This window comes from Coregonus lavaretus, assembly GCF_964263955.1.
Source record: "Coregonus lavaretus genome assembly, chromosome: 23".
NCBI classification, from domain to species: domain Eukaryota; kingdom Metazoa; phylum Chordata; class Actinopteri; order Salmoniformes; family Salmonidae; genus Coregonus; species Coregonus lavaretus.
The window spans coordinates 23,417,378-23,435,098 of record NC_140010.1 but is presented as its reverse complement, the minus strand read 5'-3'; the positions used below and the strand labels follow the sequence as shown (position 1 = coordinate 23,435,098).

At 43.6% G+C, this 17,721-nt stretch overlaps 1 protein-coding gene across 1 annotated transcript in view; it reads left to right on the top strand.

Moving 5' to 3' along the window:
• LOC311098934 (translation initiation factor eIF2B subunit gamma-like) overlaps positions 1-17,721 on the top strand; it is a 59,168-nt gene that overhangs the window by 38,147 nt on the left and 3,300 nt on the right. Inside the window, exon 11 of the mRNA XM_084139488.1 lies at positions 858-961. Within this exon, the coding sequence (XP_083995614.1) occupies positions 858-961 (104 nt within the window). The remainder of the gene's footprint in view (positions 1-857; positions 962-17,721) is intronic.

Sequence of the window (17,721 nt, the reverse complement as noted above, 5' to 3'; positions counted from 1 at the left end):
ATTAATATGTTTAAAACTGAGTAAATTAACAGTTAATTAAGAATTAAAAGAAAGATCAATGTCTACTTACCGTAAATAATTGCTAGCCCATTCAAATGAATGAGTATCAAACAAGCCTAATGTCTGAAACCCTCTTTAGACTGAGCTCAGTACCCATAATAATTACAACATAGGATCCAGAATGGGGGGTTTATTTCGACATGGGGTGTGTGCTTGGTCTCAGCCTTGATGAACACCTGTCTATAATGTTTCGGCACCCCCTGCCCTCAACAAAAGAAAAAATAAACCTGACGGTATCGAATACCATTGGTGTATTCTAAATGTTGATGATAGTGTATCATTTGCACACACGAGGTAGAGGCTGGTGTTTTTCTTTAATATGTATGCTAATCTAGTCTCTTTATGAAAATAAAACAAGACAGCTGAAAACTCTGAGGGGTCATGTTTCCTTTAAGGGAGGGGTTAGAGGCAGGAAAGGACAAGGCCCTCCCTCTGCTGTGCAATTAGTTGAAGACATGAAAGAGAAATGTTCATTGTAAATATGTTCTTCATGCTCTAAGAAAAAAAGCTGGCCTGGCCCAGGCATGTTAAGTAAACATCAAACTGTGCACATAAAGTTATAACGTCCAGAAAATGTCCTCCTTGAAATGTAAGCCTGGTTGAGTAGATGTTCAAATATAGTACACAAGAACAGGATTTTAACTTTGCATTAGGTCAGAGAGCAAGTGCAAGTGTCCACTGGCCAGAAATCAACTCCTCTGCGATGTCTTCGCCAGTACCCACAAGCTGCACAGAGTGATAGTGTACTAGTTGTCAAGGGGACTGCTGCTTGATGGTGCTGTGTGTTTGTTCTACAGGTGTAACATCCAGGGCAGTGTGATCTGCAGTAATGCTGTGATCGGCCGAGGTGCAGACATCAAATACTGCCTGGTGGGGAGTGCCCAGCGAATAGAGCCAGAGGGTGAGCATACTACTGCATACTACTGCCTCACCTCACCTTGCCATCACACACTCAAGTCCCACTCACCTCCACTTCATCCAGCAGCAGTAGGGTTGCACAATTCCGGTAACCCAAAATTCCCAGGTTTTCCAGAAATCCTGTTTGGAGGATTCCTGGAAGACGTAGAGACTATGTAGGAAATCTGGGAAACTTCCCAACTGGGATTTCTGGAAAACCTGGGAATTTGGGGAAAGGTACCTGAGTTTTGCAACCCTAAGAAGCAGGAAATAACACATGCTAATAGCCATGTAGTATTAAAGCAGGGAGGAATGTTTTTTTTAAAGTGTGTTAGGAGTATTGGAAGTGAACTTGTGTGGGTCAGTGTTTATGTGAATGTGATGCGTTTTATTCTACGCTTTCTTAGATTGCATTAAAATGTAACCCTCTGTGTATAATTCAGCTTTATTTTTTTTATATTCCTAATCCCCTTGTCCGTACTCCCTAGATGGAGCTGGGGGGTTGTGTGTGTGTTCCTGTGTGTTAGTCAGTGTGTGTGTTTTTGGGATTGGGGGGTGGTATGGGGAATGAGGGGGCTGGGGGCTGTTGAATTCCGGGTGGTCCTGGCCTGTTCTCTAACCTCTCCATCAATGACACTGCCAGAGGCGCCCCTAAAATGTCCAGGGCCTGCTCAGCCTAATTGACTGAGCAACAGGGTGTTGCTTCACCACGGCCCCCTGCACCAAATACTGCAACATTTACCCCCCTCCGAACCAACCCCCGTCCGTGTTCCAAGTTCTCAGCCCAGCCCAGTTATCAGAGTGCGACTGGACCTGATTAGCCTGCCGTAACCTGGAAAGCACTGGCTTATGGAGCGGCTCCCAGACATCCCAAATTATAAGTTAGACCCTTGTACTTCCCACACATTCAGCCCCACAGCCCAGTTTAACACAGCCCAGCACAAACCCCCACCCAACTCCTTTTAAGTTTAAAGCACAGCAAGAGAGCACAATTTAAAAGATATCCCTGAAAAAAGGCTAACAGAGTCTGCAACAGAGCAGAGGTTAATGTAACCTATCATTATAAAAGCATTACTTATAATAACTGCCATAAATGTCTCGAAATAGCCCGGAGGATGACAACAACCGCTCTCTTTAAGTTCTAAAGTCAAAAGCACTTTGATTTCATCATATCAAAGCGCCAATTCCCCTTCAATTTGAATGTTAATTAATTAAAAAGTACCGTCTTTTTTTCTACGGACTGGCTGCGGTTCCGGATTTTCTGGAACCTGGAAGTTTTGGACTAAAGATACAGAGATTTCTGCGCATGTGTGGGTTCCGCTGCCCGCTTCCCCATCAGAGTCCTTTCAGCTGCTGCTCAGTGCTCACGCTCTCCGTGACTCCGTTGCCGCTTGTTCGAACAAACTTAGTTATTTGTCTGTTGTAACAGTAATCAAAGCAGACATAAGCACGACACAACAGGCAGTCTAGCGATTTCATGTTATTTTTTCAAGAGGGGAGTTAGCCTTCATGCAGCTATTTAGGCAAGCTATATGTACGCAGCATATCAACAAGCAAGACGCAGACGGGCAGTCACTAGTGATTTAAAGTGCAAACATTGGTTATTGGGAGGCAGTTATTTTTCCAGCAACTCTGGCTATATGGCAGCATAACTATGAAGATTAATTATGAGGGAAAAAAAAGTACCCCACTAACTGTAAGTCGCTCTGGATAAGAGCGTCTGCTAAATGACTAAAATGTAAGATTACATCAAACAAAACGCTGATCATTTTGCCACAATGTAATGTGTAAACTGCGTCTTGCTTGTGCTACGGTAATATCTGTAACAACAGACAGTTAGCCTTCATATACAGTTGAAGTCGGAAGTTTACATACACCTTAGCCAAATACATTTCAACTCAGTTTTTCACAATTCCTGACATTTAATCCCTAGTAAAAATTCCCTGTTTTAGGTCAGTTAGGATCACCACATTATTTTAAGAATGTGAATGTCAGAATAATAGTAGAGAGTGATTTATTTCAGCTTTTATTTCTTTCATCACATTCCCAGTGGGTCAGAAGTTTACATACACTCAATTATTATTTGGTAGCATTGCCTTTAAATTGTTTAACTTGTGTCAAACGTTTTGGGTAGCCTTCCACAAGCTTCCCACAATAAGTTGGGTGAATTTAGGCCCATTCCTCCTGACAGAGCTGGTGTAATTGAGTCAGGTTTGTAGGCCTCCTTGCTTGCAAACACTTTTTTAGTTCTACCCACAAATGTTCTATAGAATTGAGGTCAGGGCTTTGTGATGGCCACTCCAATACCTTGACTTTGTTGTCCTTAAGCCATTTTGCCACAACTATGGAAGTATGCTTGGGGTTATTGTCCATTTGGAAGACCATTTGCGACCAAGCTTTAACTTCCTGACTGATGTCTAGAGATGTTTCTTCAATATATCCACATAATTTTCCTTCCTCATGATGCCATGATCTATTTTGCGAAGTGCACCAGTCCCTCCTGCAGCAAAGCACCCCCACAGCATAATGCTGCCACCCCCGTGCTTCACGGTTGGGATGGTGTTCTTCGGCTTGCAAGAACCCCCTTTTTCCTCCAAACATAACAATGGTCATTATGGCCAAACAGTTCTATTTTTGTTTCATCAGACCAGAGGACATTTCTCCAAAAAGTTTGTCCCCATGTGCAGTTGCAAACCGTAGTCTGGCTTTTTTTTATGGCGGTTTTGGAGCAGTGGCTTCTTCCTTGCTGAGCGGCCTTTCAGGTTATGTCGATATAGGACTCGTTTTACTGTGGATATAGATACTTTTGTACCTGTTTCCTCTAGCATCTTCACAAGGTCCTTTGCTGTTCTGGGATTGATTTGCACTTTTCGCACAAAAGTACGTTCATCTCTGGGAGACAGAACGTGTCTCCTTCCTGAGCGGTATGACGGCTGCGTGGTCCCATGGTGTTTATACTTGCATACTATTGTTTGTACAGATGAACGTGGTACCTTCAGGCATTTGGAAATTGCTCCCAAGGATGAACCAGACTTGTGGAGGTCTACAATTTTTTCTGAGGTCTTGGCTGGTTTCTTTTGATTTTCCCATGATGTCAAGCAAAGAGGCACTGAGTTTGAAGGTAGGCCTTGAAATACATCCACACGTACACCTCCAATTGACTCAAATGATGTCAATTAGCCTATCAGAAGCTTCTCAAGCCATGACATCATTTTCTGGAATTTTCCAAGCTGTTTAAAGGCACAGTCAACTTTGTATGTAAACTTCTGACCCACTTGAATTGTGATACAGTGAAATAATCTGTCTGTAAACAATTGTTGGAAAAATGACTTGTGTCATGCACAAAGTAGATGTCCTAACCGACTTGCCAAAACTATAGTTTGTTAGCAAGAAATGTGTGTAGTGGTTGAAAAACGAGTTTTAATGACTCCAACCTAAGTGTATGTAAACTTCCGACTTAAACTGTATATATACAGTACCAGTCAAAAGTTTGGACACACCTACTCATTCAAGGGCTTTTCTTTATTTTTACTATTTTCTACATTGTAAAATAATAGTGAAGACATCAAAATAATGAAATAACACATGGAATCATGTAGTAACCAAAATAGTGTTAAACAAATCAAAATATAATTTATTTTAAATACTTCAAAGTAGCCAACCTTTGCCTTGATGACAGCTTTGCACACTCTTGGCATTCACCTGCTCTATGGAGTTGGTCCCCCCTTTTGCTGCTATAACAACCTCCACTCTTCTGGTAAGGCTTTCCACTAGCTGTTGGAACATTGCTGCAGGGACTTGCTTCCATTCAGCCACAAGAGCATTAGTGAGGTCGGGCACTGATGTTGGGCGATTACGCCTGCAGTCAGCTTTCCAATTCATCCCAAAGGTGTTCGATGGGTTTGAGGTCAGGGCTCTGTGGAGGCGAGTCAAGTTATTCCACACAGATCTCGACACACCATTTCTGTATGGACCTCGCTTTGTGCACAGGGGCATTGTCATGCTGATACAGGAAAGGGCCTTCCACAAATTGTTGCCACAAAGTTGGTAGCACAGAATCATCAAGAATGTAATTGTAAGATTTCCCTTCACTGGAGCTAAGGGGCATAGCCCGAACCATGAAAAACTGCCCCAGACCATTATTCTTCCTCCACCAAACTTTACAGTTAGAATTATGCATTCGGCATGTAACGTTCTCCTGGCATCCGCCAAAACCAGATTTGTCCAATGGCGGCGAGCTTTACACCACTCCAGCTGATGCTTTGCATTGCGCATGGTGATATTAGGGTTGTGTGCGGCTGCTCGGCCATGGAAACCCTTTTTCATGAAGCTCCGACAAACAGTTATTGTGCTGACGTTTCTTCCAGAGGATGTTTGGAACTCAGTAATGAGTGTTGCAACCGAGGACAGACGATTTTTACAAGCTATGCGCTACAGCACTCTGCGGTCCCGTTCTGTGAGCTTGTGTGGCCTACCCATTCGCGGCTGAGCCATTGTTGCGCCTAAACGTTTCTATTTCACAATAACAGCACTTACAGTTGACCGGGGCATCTCTAGCAGGGTAGAAATGTTACGAACGGACTTGTTGGGAAGGTGGCATCCTATGACGGGGCCACGTTGAAATTCACTGAGCTTGTCTATAGAGATTGCATGGCTCTGTGCTCAATTTTATACACCTGTCAGCAACGGGTGTGGCTGAAATAGCCGAATCCTCTAATTTGAAGGGGTGTCCACATACTTTTGTGTGTGTATAGAATTTTTTGGGCCTTCCTCTGACACCGCCTAGTATATAGGTCCTGGATGGCAGGAAGCTTGGCCCCAGTGATGTACTGGTCCGTACACACTACCCTCTGTAGCGCCTTACGGTCGGATGCCGAGCAGTTGCCATACCAGGCAGTGATGCAACAGGTGAGGATGCTCTCGATGGTGCAGCTGTAGAACTTTTTGAGGATCTGAGGACCCATGCCAAATCTTTTCAGTCTCCTGAGGGGGAAAAGGTGTTGTCGTGCCCTCTTCACAACTGTCTTGGTTTGTTTGGACTAGGGCTGTTGCGGTGACCTATTACCGCCACACCTGTGGTCACGAATCATGAATGCAGTCAAATTCCACATGACCATTTAGTAATGGTAATTAGGCTTCTCCAAGCTCTGATGCTGCTGCTGGTCATTAGTAGCCTACCAAACTTGCTAACTGCCTGGTACTCAGCACTCTATTGTCCCTCTTATCGCTCTGACATCAATGCAAATGTTTTCGAAAATCTAATCAAACACTTAATGAGAGCCCATGAGCTCATGTTGCGCAACATTTCTATAGGCTATGCAATTGCGGGAGAAAACAGAGTGATGGCCTCTAATAAAAATAGGAGGTTCCCATCAGCTTTCTATAGGCTAGGCCTTATATTTATTTCTCAACTTTCCTAATATCAATCACATTGCTTATATTTACAACAGGAGTATAGCCTACCTGGCTGGCATGAAAATAAACCATGGGGAAAAGCGTCCTCCATTCGCTATTTTAGTGCATAGACGCCATGTATTTTTTCCCGCTGCCCCTGTTTCGATACAGGTGCATGATAATGGTCCATTCTAAATCAAAACAAATGTCACACATATATATTATTTAGTATATGTAAAGACAAGATTAAATCAAGAATAGTCTGATGGGTGACAATATTAGCCTATCACTTGTGAATTATATTTTGTCATAAGAAACAATGCCTTTTTTTTTGCGACTTGTTCGAATCATAGTTGCACACCTCATGTAGCCTAGCCCATAGGCCTATATGTTTTGATAAGGTTTGTATCACAACTGAAGTGGCCAAATAACTTCTTAAAATTAAGCACATTAATCCGCTTTACAAGGGGTGTAGAGCCTAACTGGCATATATAAGCAGCGTATGAGTTTCCAGTTTGGGGAAGATAATCTTAATCCATAAAAATGCACCTTTATAATAAAAGCATTACATGCATAATTGCATTTGCGGTCACTTTTGATAATGGTGTTTTCCGTAAATGGAACATTCGCGCTTATAGCCTACTACCAAAGGTACGCATTGCTGAGCTTATATTTTGAAAAAATAGCCTAATAGTTTATCAACATTTTAAGCTAAACGTTCTGATCTGTTGCGTCAGCCACATTGCATAAAACATGTTTTTTGATGCTAGTGGTTGTATTAATATGGGATCTATCACATCCCACAACTGTCCCAGACTATGTTTGGAATATTTATTTCTCACACAGAATAGAATAGGTTGACTTTTGTACTATGGGGGATAGTAGATTGACATAGACTAGTGCTTTTGCTGTTCATTAGGCCTACTCATCTTGTTGGCTGATGAAAAGTAAATGTGGACAGTTCTTCCAATATCTTCAATGTGCACCTCGAAATTGGAAAAGGACGAGCGCTGTTACGTCCCCGATGTGTCTGTCTTTACTTGTAGACTGTGAGAAAGACCCGATCATGTGACGGAGAGCGGTGTGAGTGAGAGACGCTTCGGATTGCGCAGCACACTCAGGGAGAAGGGCACAACGCAGCACTCCGGGCTGCAAAAGGCATGGATTTCTTTAGAGTGCGGTACAGCCACAAAGGGGATGCCGCTGTGAAATTCAAGCCATTATCAAGTGCTTGTCAAATTGTGAATGAGAGACGATTGGAGTGTGTACAGCCTGCGCAAAAAACAAAGCAGAGCTCATGCCTTTCAAGCAACTTTTTTCAAATCATCATTAGTCTCATCATGCAGCCTTACAATGTATTAAAAATCAAAACATATAGCCCAACGTTTGTAGAACAACTTAAGTTACATTAATACCTCTAAATTAAGCTTTTAGGAGTACCTATTTCTTTGTTAACTGCTCAACAGAGAATAGCCGCATGTGCGCACTTATTCAGCTTTGTTCAATTGTATTCTTCATACTATAAAATAATGCCACGGAATTATAAGCAAATCTTGTCTGCTAAATTAACTAGTGTAGCCCACAGCCATTTGGCATAGCCACATCAGGACCTAACATAAGGACAACTCAGAGTATGCTATTATTTTCTTCTGAAATAGACTACATTTTCTTCATATCATGATTTTTTAGACCTGTCTAAAATAAATAATGGATTTTTTTAAAGGTGTAGGCTATGTATGGAAGCCAGGAGATGTTAAATGTGTTTATGTTCATTAACGGTCAATTACCGTGAGACCGACAGTTATTTGCTTGACAATTACCTGCTGACGAAATTTCGTGAGCGCTACAGCCCTAGTTTGGACCATGATAGTTTGTTGGTGATGTGGACACCAAGGAACTTGAAACTCTCGACCTGCTCCACTACAGCCCTGTCGATGTGAATGGGGGCATGTTCGGCCCTCCTTTTCCTGTAGTCCACGATCATCTACTTTGTCTTGCTCATGTCGAGGGAGAGTTTGTTGTCCTGGCACCACACTGCCAGGTCTCTGACCTCCTCCCTATAGGCTGTCTCATCGTTGTCGGTGATCAGGCCTACCACTGTTGTGTCATCAGCAAACTTAATGATGGTGTTGGAGTCGTGCTTGGCCACGCAGTCGTGGGTGAACAGGGAGTACAGGAGGGGACTAAGCACGCACCCCTGAGGGGCCCCCGTGTTGAGGATCAGCGTGGCAGATGTGTTGTTGCCTACCCTTACAACCTGGGGGTGGCCGTCAGGAAGTCCAGGATCCAGTTGCAGAGGGAGGTGTTTAGTCCCAGGATCCTTAGCTTAGTGATTAACTTTGTGGACACTATGGTGTTGAACGCTGAGCTGTAGTCAATGAACAGCATTCTCACTTAGGTGTTTAGACCACTGCGCCACCTCCCGAGTGGCGCAGTGGTCTAAGGCACTGCATCGCAGTGCTAGCTGTGCCACTAGAGATCCTGGTTCGAATCCAGGCTCTGTCGTAGCCGGCCGCGACCGGGAGACCCATGAGGCGGCGCACAATTGGCCCAGCGTCGTCCAGGGTAGGGGAGGGAATGGCCGGCAGAGCATGGCGTTTGCAACGCCAGGGTTGTGGGTTCGTTTCCCACGGGGGGGAATAAAAAAAAAAAATGTATGCACTCACTAACTGTAAGTCGCTCTGGATAAGAGCGTCTGCTAAATGACTAAAATGTAAATGTGAATGTGTTTTTTGTCCAGGTGGGAAAGGGCAGTGTGGAGTGCGATTGAGATTGCTTCATCTGTGGATCTGTTGGGGCGGTATGCGAATTGGAGTGGGTTTAGGGTTTCCGGGATGATGGTGTTGATGTGAGCCATGACCAGCCTTTCAAAGCACTTCATGGCTACCGACGTGAGTGCCATGGGCCGGTAGTCATTTAGGCACGTTACCTTCGCTTTCTTGGGCACAGGGACTATGGTGGTCTGCTTGAAACATGTAGGTATTACAGACTCGGTCAGGGAGAGCTTGAAAATGTCAGTGAAGACACTTGCCAGTTGGTCCGCGCATGCTCAGAGTACACGTCCTGGTAATCCGTCTGGCCCCGCGGCCTTGTGAATGTTGACCTGTTTAAACGTCTTGCTTACATCGGCTACGGAGAGCGTGATCACACAGTCATCCAGATGAGGGGAAAAAAACTATGTAATCCATTTTAGAATAAGGCTGAAACATAACAAAATGTGGAAAAGTCAAGGGGTCTGAATACTTTGCGAATTTGCTGTATATTTGGAATGTTCATTCTAATTGCCTTCAAGTTTTTATTTCAGCTGTTCAGAAATATGAGGCAGAGACATAGGATACATCATCATGTCGATCAAATTGGTTTAGGGCTCAGAAGATGGTGAGTAAATCATAGAGTAATGAGAGAAACTTGAATGTGTGTGTAAAATAACACATGCGCAGAACGTGATTCGGATCCTTCGTTTTGAGAAATACATTTCCAGTGGGGTGGGGCGGGAAGAAAACTCTGTATTCGTAGCCTCTGATATGGACAATTTCGGCAAAATTACATTAACCCTAAACCTCACTTTCGCAGTGTTTTCAATTAGCGGAAAACAGACTCATTTTCAGCTGGCAACTTTTTCCGCTTCATATTAAACTACGCTGCTTTTCCTTTAAAAGATTCAATTCATTAGTCCGTCGAGCCCTATCCCGCTAGAATGAACGATTTGCATCTTCTAGCGATCTATTGATAGGATAGGATGCTGGCAGTCACAATGCGAGCGATTCCAGGGAAACGCAGTCTGCTGTCTGTCCCACCTCCCAGTAATTTGTTTGCGCTGTGGTTGGTTGCAGTCCAATTTCTTTACACAGAGAGACAACATGATGCTCTTGAATTTGCATGTCCCATGTAATGTAAGTGGTAACGATGAGTCTTGTTTTCTGGCACATTTATTTTATTTTGCTTGTTTCACATAGCCAGCCACGCGGAGTCGTGGCGCATAGTAGGCTGTTTACTGTGCTGAACAGCAAGTGTTGACTAGTTTATAAAAGTTGATATCCTATATCCTGACTGAAGTTGATATCCTATATCCCTTTGCCGTTCTGAAGTCATGCATCGTGGTTATAAGTCCATGGTATTGCATCGGGACAAGTAAACCAAAGGATGTACTAGGTTTCCTTTCCTAGGATTTGGCTTTTGCCAGGCAGTGAGGCTAAAGTGACTGACTCTCGTGTAGCCCAGGGTTTCCCAAAATCGGTCCTGCCCCCCAACATCCAAAACTGAGTTCAACAATATAAAAAAATGTATTGACCTTAGTAGGGAATCAACTAAATGTATTGGAAATGTATACATTTTCCCAGGTTTATCATAAGACATAAACAGAAAGCATCAGTGATTTGAGGTTCCTGCAACTTTCTGAAGAGGCAATGAGAATGCCCCTGTCAGTGTGCGGTGTTTACCATTTTGTGTAGCCGTTAGGTAATGAAAACAGTCTCTGGTAGATAGAAAGGCTTTCCCAAAGACCTTAAATTTGATTTGACTTAAATGTTAACTATAAAGTATCCTATGCTTACCTGGCAGAATGATATCATGATTATTTTCATCAATCCAGTGGGTATTTGGTTTACAAACTCTACCATCACGTGTGCACTACAATAACTGTAGCTCAGTTGGTAGAGCATGGCGCTTGCAACGCCAGGGTTGTGTATGCACTCACTAACTGGAAGTCGCTCTGGATAAGAGCCTCTGCTAAATGACTAAAATGTAAAAATAATAACACTGCTAAACACAGCCTCTTGCTAGGTGCTTACTTGAATTAAAAGTTAACTACACCAAGAAAATCTAAATTTCTCAGCTTTTTCCAAGACCTTAAAAGTGGTCTCCCGATGAGGTTTAAGCATTGTTGTGGACTTAGAACATCTAATGTTTTTTTGTTTGGTTTTTAATGTGTAATTTTGAGATTGAAAAACTGAAATAACTGGGGGGGGGAAATAATCTTTTAATTTTTCAAGATAATGTGGGCTATTTACTTTATTTTTCTGTTTTAATAAAATAAATAAATCAGTAAATTGAAAAAAAGAAATTAGGCCCTCATCTATTTATTTCACATGACTGGGCAAGGGCCTGGGAGGGCAAAGGCCCACCAACTTGGGAGCCAGGCGCACCCCGCTGGGGAGCCAGGCCCAACCAATCAGAATGAGTTTTTCCCTACAAAAGGGCTTTATTACAGACAAAAATACTCCTCAGTTACATCAGCTGTCCGCGTGGCTGGTCTCAGACGATCCCGCAGGTGAAGAAGCCGGATGTGGAGGTCCTGGGCTGGCGTGGTTACACGTGGTCTGCGGTTGTGAGGCCGGTTGGATGTACTGCCGAATTCTTTAGAACGACGTTGGTAGAGAAATGAACATTAAATTCTCTGGCAACAGCTTTGATGGACATTCCACCAGTCAGCATGTCAATTGCAATCTCCCTCAAAACTTGAGACATATGTGGCATTGTGTTGTTTGACAAAACTGCACATTTTAGAGTGGCCTTTTATTGTCCCCAGCACAAGGCGCACCTGTGTAATGATCATGCTGTTTAATCAGCTTGTTGATATGCCACACCTGTCAGATGGATGGATTATCTTGTCAAAGGAGAAATGCTCACTAACAGGGATGTAAACAAATTTGTGCACATCATTTCTGGGATCTTTTATTTCAGCAAATGAACATGGGACCAACACATTACATGTTGCGTTTATATTTTTGTTCAGTATAAATTGTGAAGTCATGACTTTCTACACAATATCACAACACAGTTTTCCAATCTGGGTGGTAAAGTTGATCAAGTATTCAATCATTTCACTGTGTATTTTGGATAGAATCAAGGCATTAGAATGTACCAGAGGCCACCAAAATAGAGCTCCTTCTGCAAAACAAATTGCCTGGCTGGCTACTTTTTCTAGTAACACTTTACTTGACACCCAGTGTCATATGTCATAACAGCTGACATAACTTATAACCTGTTATAATATGGTCATAACACTGTCATGACACATTTAGGCCTGTTGTGACATCTATTGCATTATTTTATGGCTGGTTATGACACCTACATAAGTGTCAAAACCCACAAAACCTACCACACAAGGCAAAACGTTTCATTACACCATAGCCAACCTGTCAACAGTATGTTTGTTCTATAATTGTATTTATTTATTGACCATGTTAAATTATCATTGTAATTGTGCAAACATTGATGCCAGACATGCACCTACCCCAATGCTCTGTTGCTGATGACTGGGGTGAATGCAGGAGCAGATTTCAGGAGCAGGACAAGACACTCTCTTTTTGACTGATGACAGATATAAGGGCATGTATGTGATAGGCATATCTGGCTTATATGATTATGATGGTCATAATGCTTCTTCACAGTGTCATAAAGTGTATTTTCTACAAATTATTTAAAATATGATTTTAAAATAACATGACTGTAAAGAATTCATTAAAACAAAAACTAAGGATTTAAGATAAACTTTCAAACGAAAGGGAACTTCTTGTCAGGGAAAAAAAGAATTTGAATAAATGTGGGTTTTGACACTTATGTAGGTGTCATAACGCAATATATGTCACAACAGTTGTAAAATATGGGTCATGGCAGTGTTATGACCATATTATGACAGGTTAGGACAAGTTATGTCAGCTGTTATGACATTATATTTGATAGTGCTTAGATAGCCTTATCTCTATTACAGTGACTGTCTGCGATTTTCCCTTTCATCTGACTTCACAGGGTGCTCCTATTCATGGCTATCCATCAGATCTACATCTCTGACTACTATCAGTCCCAAGCTATTGGCCCACTGTGTATACATACATATTACATACACACTGTGAACAGTGGGTTCTCTTATACAGAAATGCTGTCCATATGAAGCAAAGAGCAGTTGCTTTACATATAAATCACCTGAAGCAGTTGATCCTCAAGGGGCTCAGTCTGCGTCTGTGCACCATCCGTATCAGGTGGGTCACCTCTCTCGTCAGAGTATAAATGAAGAGCATGGCTGGTAAAAGCATTACGCCTCCACTCACAAAGCAGTTAGATGGAAGTGTATGTCTGCTGTGGAGAGAGACCACCCTGTCAGGCAGCCACAGACCGACAGACGTCTGCTGACTGCGTAGACAGGCAGGCAGTCCGGTGGTGGTGGGACTGCAGGTGTTGCTGCTGCTTCATAAAGAAACCAGACTGTTCTCCAGGCTTCTGGGACACAGACACGCTCTTCTCTCCTCCAACTAGCCCTCTCCCTCACTGTCTCTTGGAAATACACTTCTCTCCCAGTGTTCCATGCTCTATTTCTCTTTCCTCCAAACTCTGAATGCAAAAACAAAGCCTTTCGGATTCCTTCACACTAAAATATGTCTTTATATGGATCATGAATTACTTTCCCCACAGTTTAGTTTGGAATAGCTGTCTTGCTCTGGATGGATAGCAGGCTCGCCTCGTGTTTGTGTTTCAATAGGCTGTTAGGCATCGCCCTTATGTGAGGCAAGGTATCATCTGTTTTCACCTTATTTTTGTCCTAAAATCCTGGTCCATCTGCCATATTGAGAGGGAAAGTGTAGATTTGGCACGTTATGAAGATGTATACTTTTTGTCTGAGTTGAGCATGTTAACTACCTTATGAGGCAGTGGTCTAAGGCGCTGCATCGCAGTGCTACCTGTGCCACTAAAGATCCTGGTTCGAATCCAGGCTCTGTCGTAGCCGGCCACGACCGGGAGACCCATGGGGCGGCGCACAATTTGCCCAGCGTCGTCCAGGTTAGGGAAGGGAATGGCCGGCAGGGATGTAGCTCAGTTGGTAGAGCATGGCGTTTGCAACGCCAGGGTTGTGGGTTCGATTCCCACGGGGGGCCAGTAATACAATAAAATAAATAAAATAAATGTAAGTCGCTCTGGATAAGAGCGTCTGCTAAATGACTAAAAATGTTTAAAAAAATGTAAAATGTTATGACATTTAATTTCTGCTCGAAAGAGCACTTCAAAGACCAGAACATGACTTCAGTCTATCAAACACTTGTTTTACGAAAGGGTCGTTCCACCTCAAAAAGCACAAGAAAGAGGATTTCGACACCCATCATCTCAGATTGTTTTGAAATAGTTTCTGTTAGAAACGGATAAGATAGGGCATTCCTGCAACATTATTTTGTTGAAATGTAATTTGTTCTCAGAGAAATTAAGCTAATTGATTGCACCCAAATTGCCCATTTTAATTTATAAGATTCCTATAATATTCAATAAATCTGATTTGGACCAAGCTTGTTACTAACAATGAGTTAGACATGAGGAATCCAAAGAAATTGTCAAAAGCCACCCACGGGACCCCCCACACCCCACGCCAATCACACCCCAACAACAAGTATACAATATCAGTTCTCTATGTCTGATAAGTAGTTTGGAGCTGCTGCTCGAAGTACTGTTTCTTCATCCTATGTAATGTATTCTCAGTGAATTTGGTGACGATTTTCTTCCCCTGTTCAGAGAAATTAGTAATTTAATTATTGAATTAGTTATTATTAGGTTCATGTCCCATGCTACATCCTACATCCTGGAAGATGGCGCCGACAGACATGGCAGCTCTGCTTCTAGCTCCTAAGCAACTTTGCAGTATATATATATTTTTTGTGTGTTATTTCTTACATTATTAGCCCAGAACGTTTTTTGTGTTATTACATACAGCCGGAAGTAACTTTTGGATATCAGAGCGGCGGTAACTCACCAGCATTACGACCAGAAATACGACTTTCCCGAATTGGATCCTTTGTTTGTATCCCCCAGGGCAATTGAACTTATCCCAGAGGCTGATCCAAGACGCCGCCGGCGGAGAAAAGGTATTCGGAGCGGACTTCTAGTCCGACTCAGGAGGCGTACACACCATCCACCACTTCCAAGTATCTTATTTGCTAATGTTCAGTCCTTGGACAATAAAGTAGATTAGCTCAGGGCGAGGATCTCCTTCCAGAGAGACATCAGGGACTGTAACATACTCTGTTTCACGGAATCATGGCTTTCTCCGTATTTACTGTCCCCGTCCATACAGCCAGCTGGGTTCTCAGTACATTGCGCAGACAGGAATAAAGAACTCTCCGGGAAGAAGAAAGAGAAAGATAGTGATGTATGTTTCATGATGAACTACTCATGGTGTGATTGTGATAACGTACAGGAACTCAAGTCCTTTTGTTCACCCGACCTAGAATACCTCACAATCAAATGTCGATCGTATTACCTCCCAAGATAATTATCTTCGGTTATAGTCACAGCCGTGTATATTCCCCCTCAAGCCGATACCATGACGGCCCTCAAGGAACTACACTGGACTTTGTGCAAACTGGAAACCACATATCCTGAGGCCGCATTTATTGTTGCTGGGGATTTTAACAAAGCAAATTTGAGGAAAACGCTACCAAAGTTCTATCAACACATTGCCTGTAGTACTCGCGCTAAAAATAAACTCTTGACCATTGTTATTCTCCCTTCCGGGATGGCTCCAATGCCCTCCCTTCGGCAAATCAGATCCTCCCTTCCTATAGGCAGAAACTCAAACAGGAAGTACCTGTGCTAAGGTCTATTCAACGCTGGTCTGACCAATCAGAATACATGCTTCAAGATTGTTTTGATCACGTGGACTGGGATATGTTCCGGGTTGCCTCGGAGAATAAACATTGACATATACACGGACACGGTGACTGAGTTCATAAGGAAGTGAATAGGGGATGTTGTTGCCACTGTGACTACTAAAACTTATCCAAACCAAAAACCATGGATAGATGGCAGCATTCGCGCAAACTGAAAGCGCGAACCACCGCATTTACAGCAAGGTGACTGGGAATATGGTTGAATACAAACAGTGTAGGTATTCCCTCCTTAAGGCAATCAAACAGGCAAAACGTCAGTACAGAGACAAAGTGGAGTCGCAATTCAATGGCTCATACACGAGACGTATCTGGCAGGGTCTACAGACAATCACGGATTACAAAGGGAAAACCAGCCACGTCGTGGACACTGGCGTCTTGCTACCGGACAAGCTAAACACCTTCTTCGCCCGCTTTTAGGATAGCACAGTGCCATCGACGCGGTCCACTCACAAGGACTGTGGGCTCTCATTCTCTGTGGCCGACATGAGTAAGACATTTAAGCGTATTAACCCTCACAAGGCTGCCGGCCCAGACGGCATCCCTAGCCGCATCCTCAGAGCAGCTGGCTTGAGTGTTTACGGACATATTCAATCTCTCCCTATCCCAGTCTGCTGTCCCCACTTGCTTCAAGATGTCCACCATTGTTGCATTATGCAATCGCCATTGCACTGCAAACTGCCCTATCCCATCTGGACAAGAGGAATACCTATGGAAGAATGCTGTTCAATGACTATAGCTCAGCCTTCAACACCATAGTACCCTCCAAGCTCATCATTAAGCTCGGGGCCCTGGGTCTGAACACCACCCTGTGCAACTGGGTCCTGGACTTCGTGATAGGCCACCCCTAGGTGGTGAAGATAGGAAACAACACCTCCACTATGCTGATCCTCAACACAGGGGCCCCACAAGGGTGCGTGCTCAGCCCCCTACTGTACTCCCTGTTCACCCATGACTGCGTGGCCACGCACCCCTGCAACTCAATCATGAAGTTTGCAGACGACAAAACCAAGGAGCTGATTGTGGACTTCAGGAGACAACCGAGAAAGCACGCCCCTATCCACATCGACGGGACCGCAGTGGAGAAGGTGAAAAGCTTCAAGTTCCTCGGCGTACACATCAGTGACAATCTGAAATGGTCCACCCACACAGACAGTGAGGTGAAGAAGGCGCAACAGACCCTCACAAACTTTTACAGATGTACAATTGAGAGCATCCTGTCTGGCTGTATCACCGCCTGGTACAGCAACTGCACCGCCCGCAACCGCAGGGCACTCCAGAGGGTGGTGCGGTTTGCCCAACGCATCACCGGGGGCACACTGCCTGCCCTCCAGGACACCTACAGCACCCGATGTCACAGGAAGGCCGAAAAGATCATCAAGGACGTCAACCACCCGAGCCACGGCCTGTTCAACCCACTATCATCCAGAAGGAGAGGTCAGTACAGGTGCATCAAAGCTGGGACCGAGAGACTGAAAAACAGCTTCTATTTCAAGGCCATCAGACTGTTAAATAGCCATCACTAGCCGGCTACCACCCAGTTACTCAACCCTGCACCTTAGAGGCTGCTGCCCTATGTACATAGACATGGAATCACTGGTCACTTTAATAAGGTTTACATAATGTTTTACTCATTTCATATATACAGTGAGGGAAACAAGTATTTGATCCCCTGCTGATTTTGTACGTTTGCCCACTGACAAAGAAATGATCAGTCTATAAT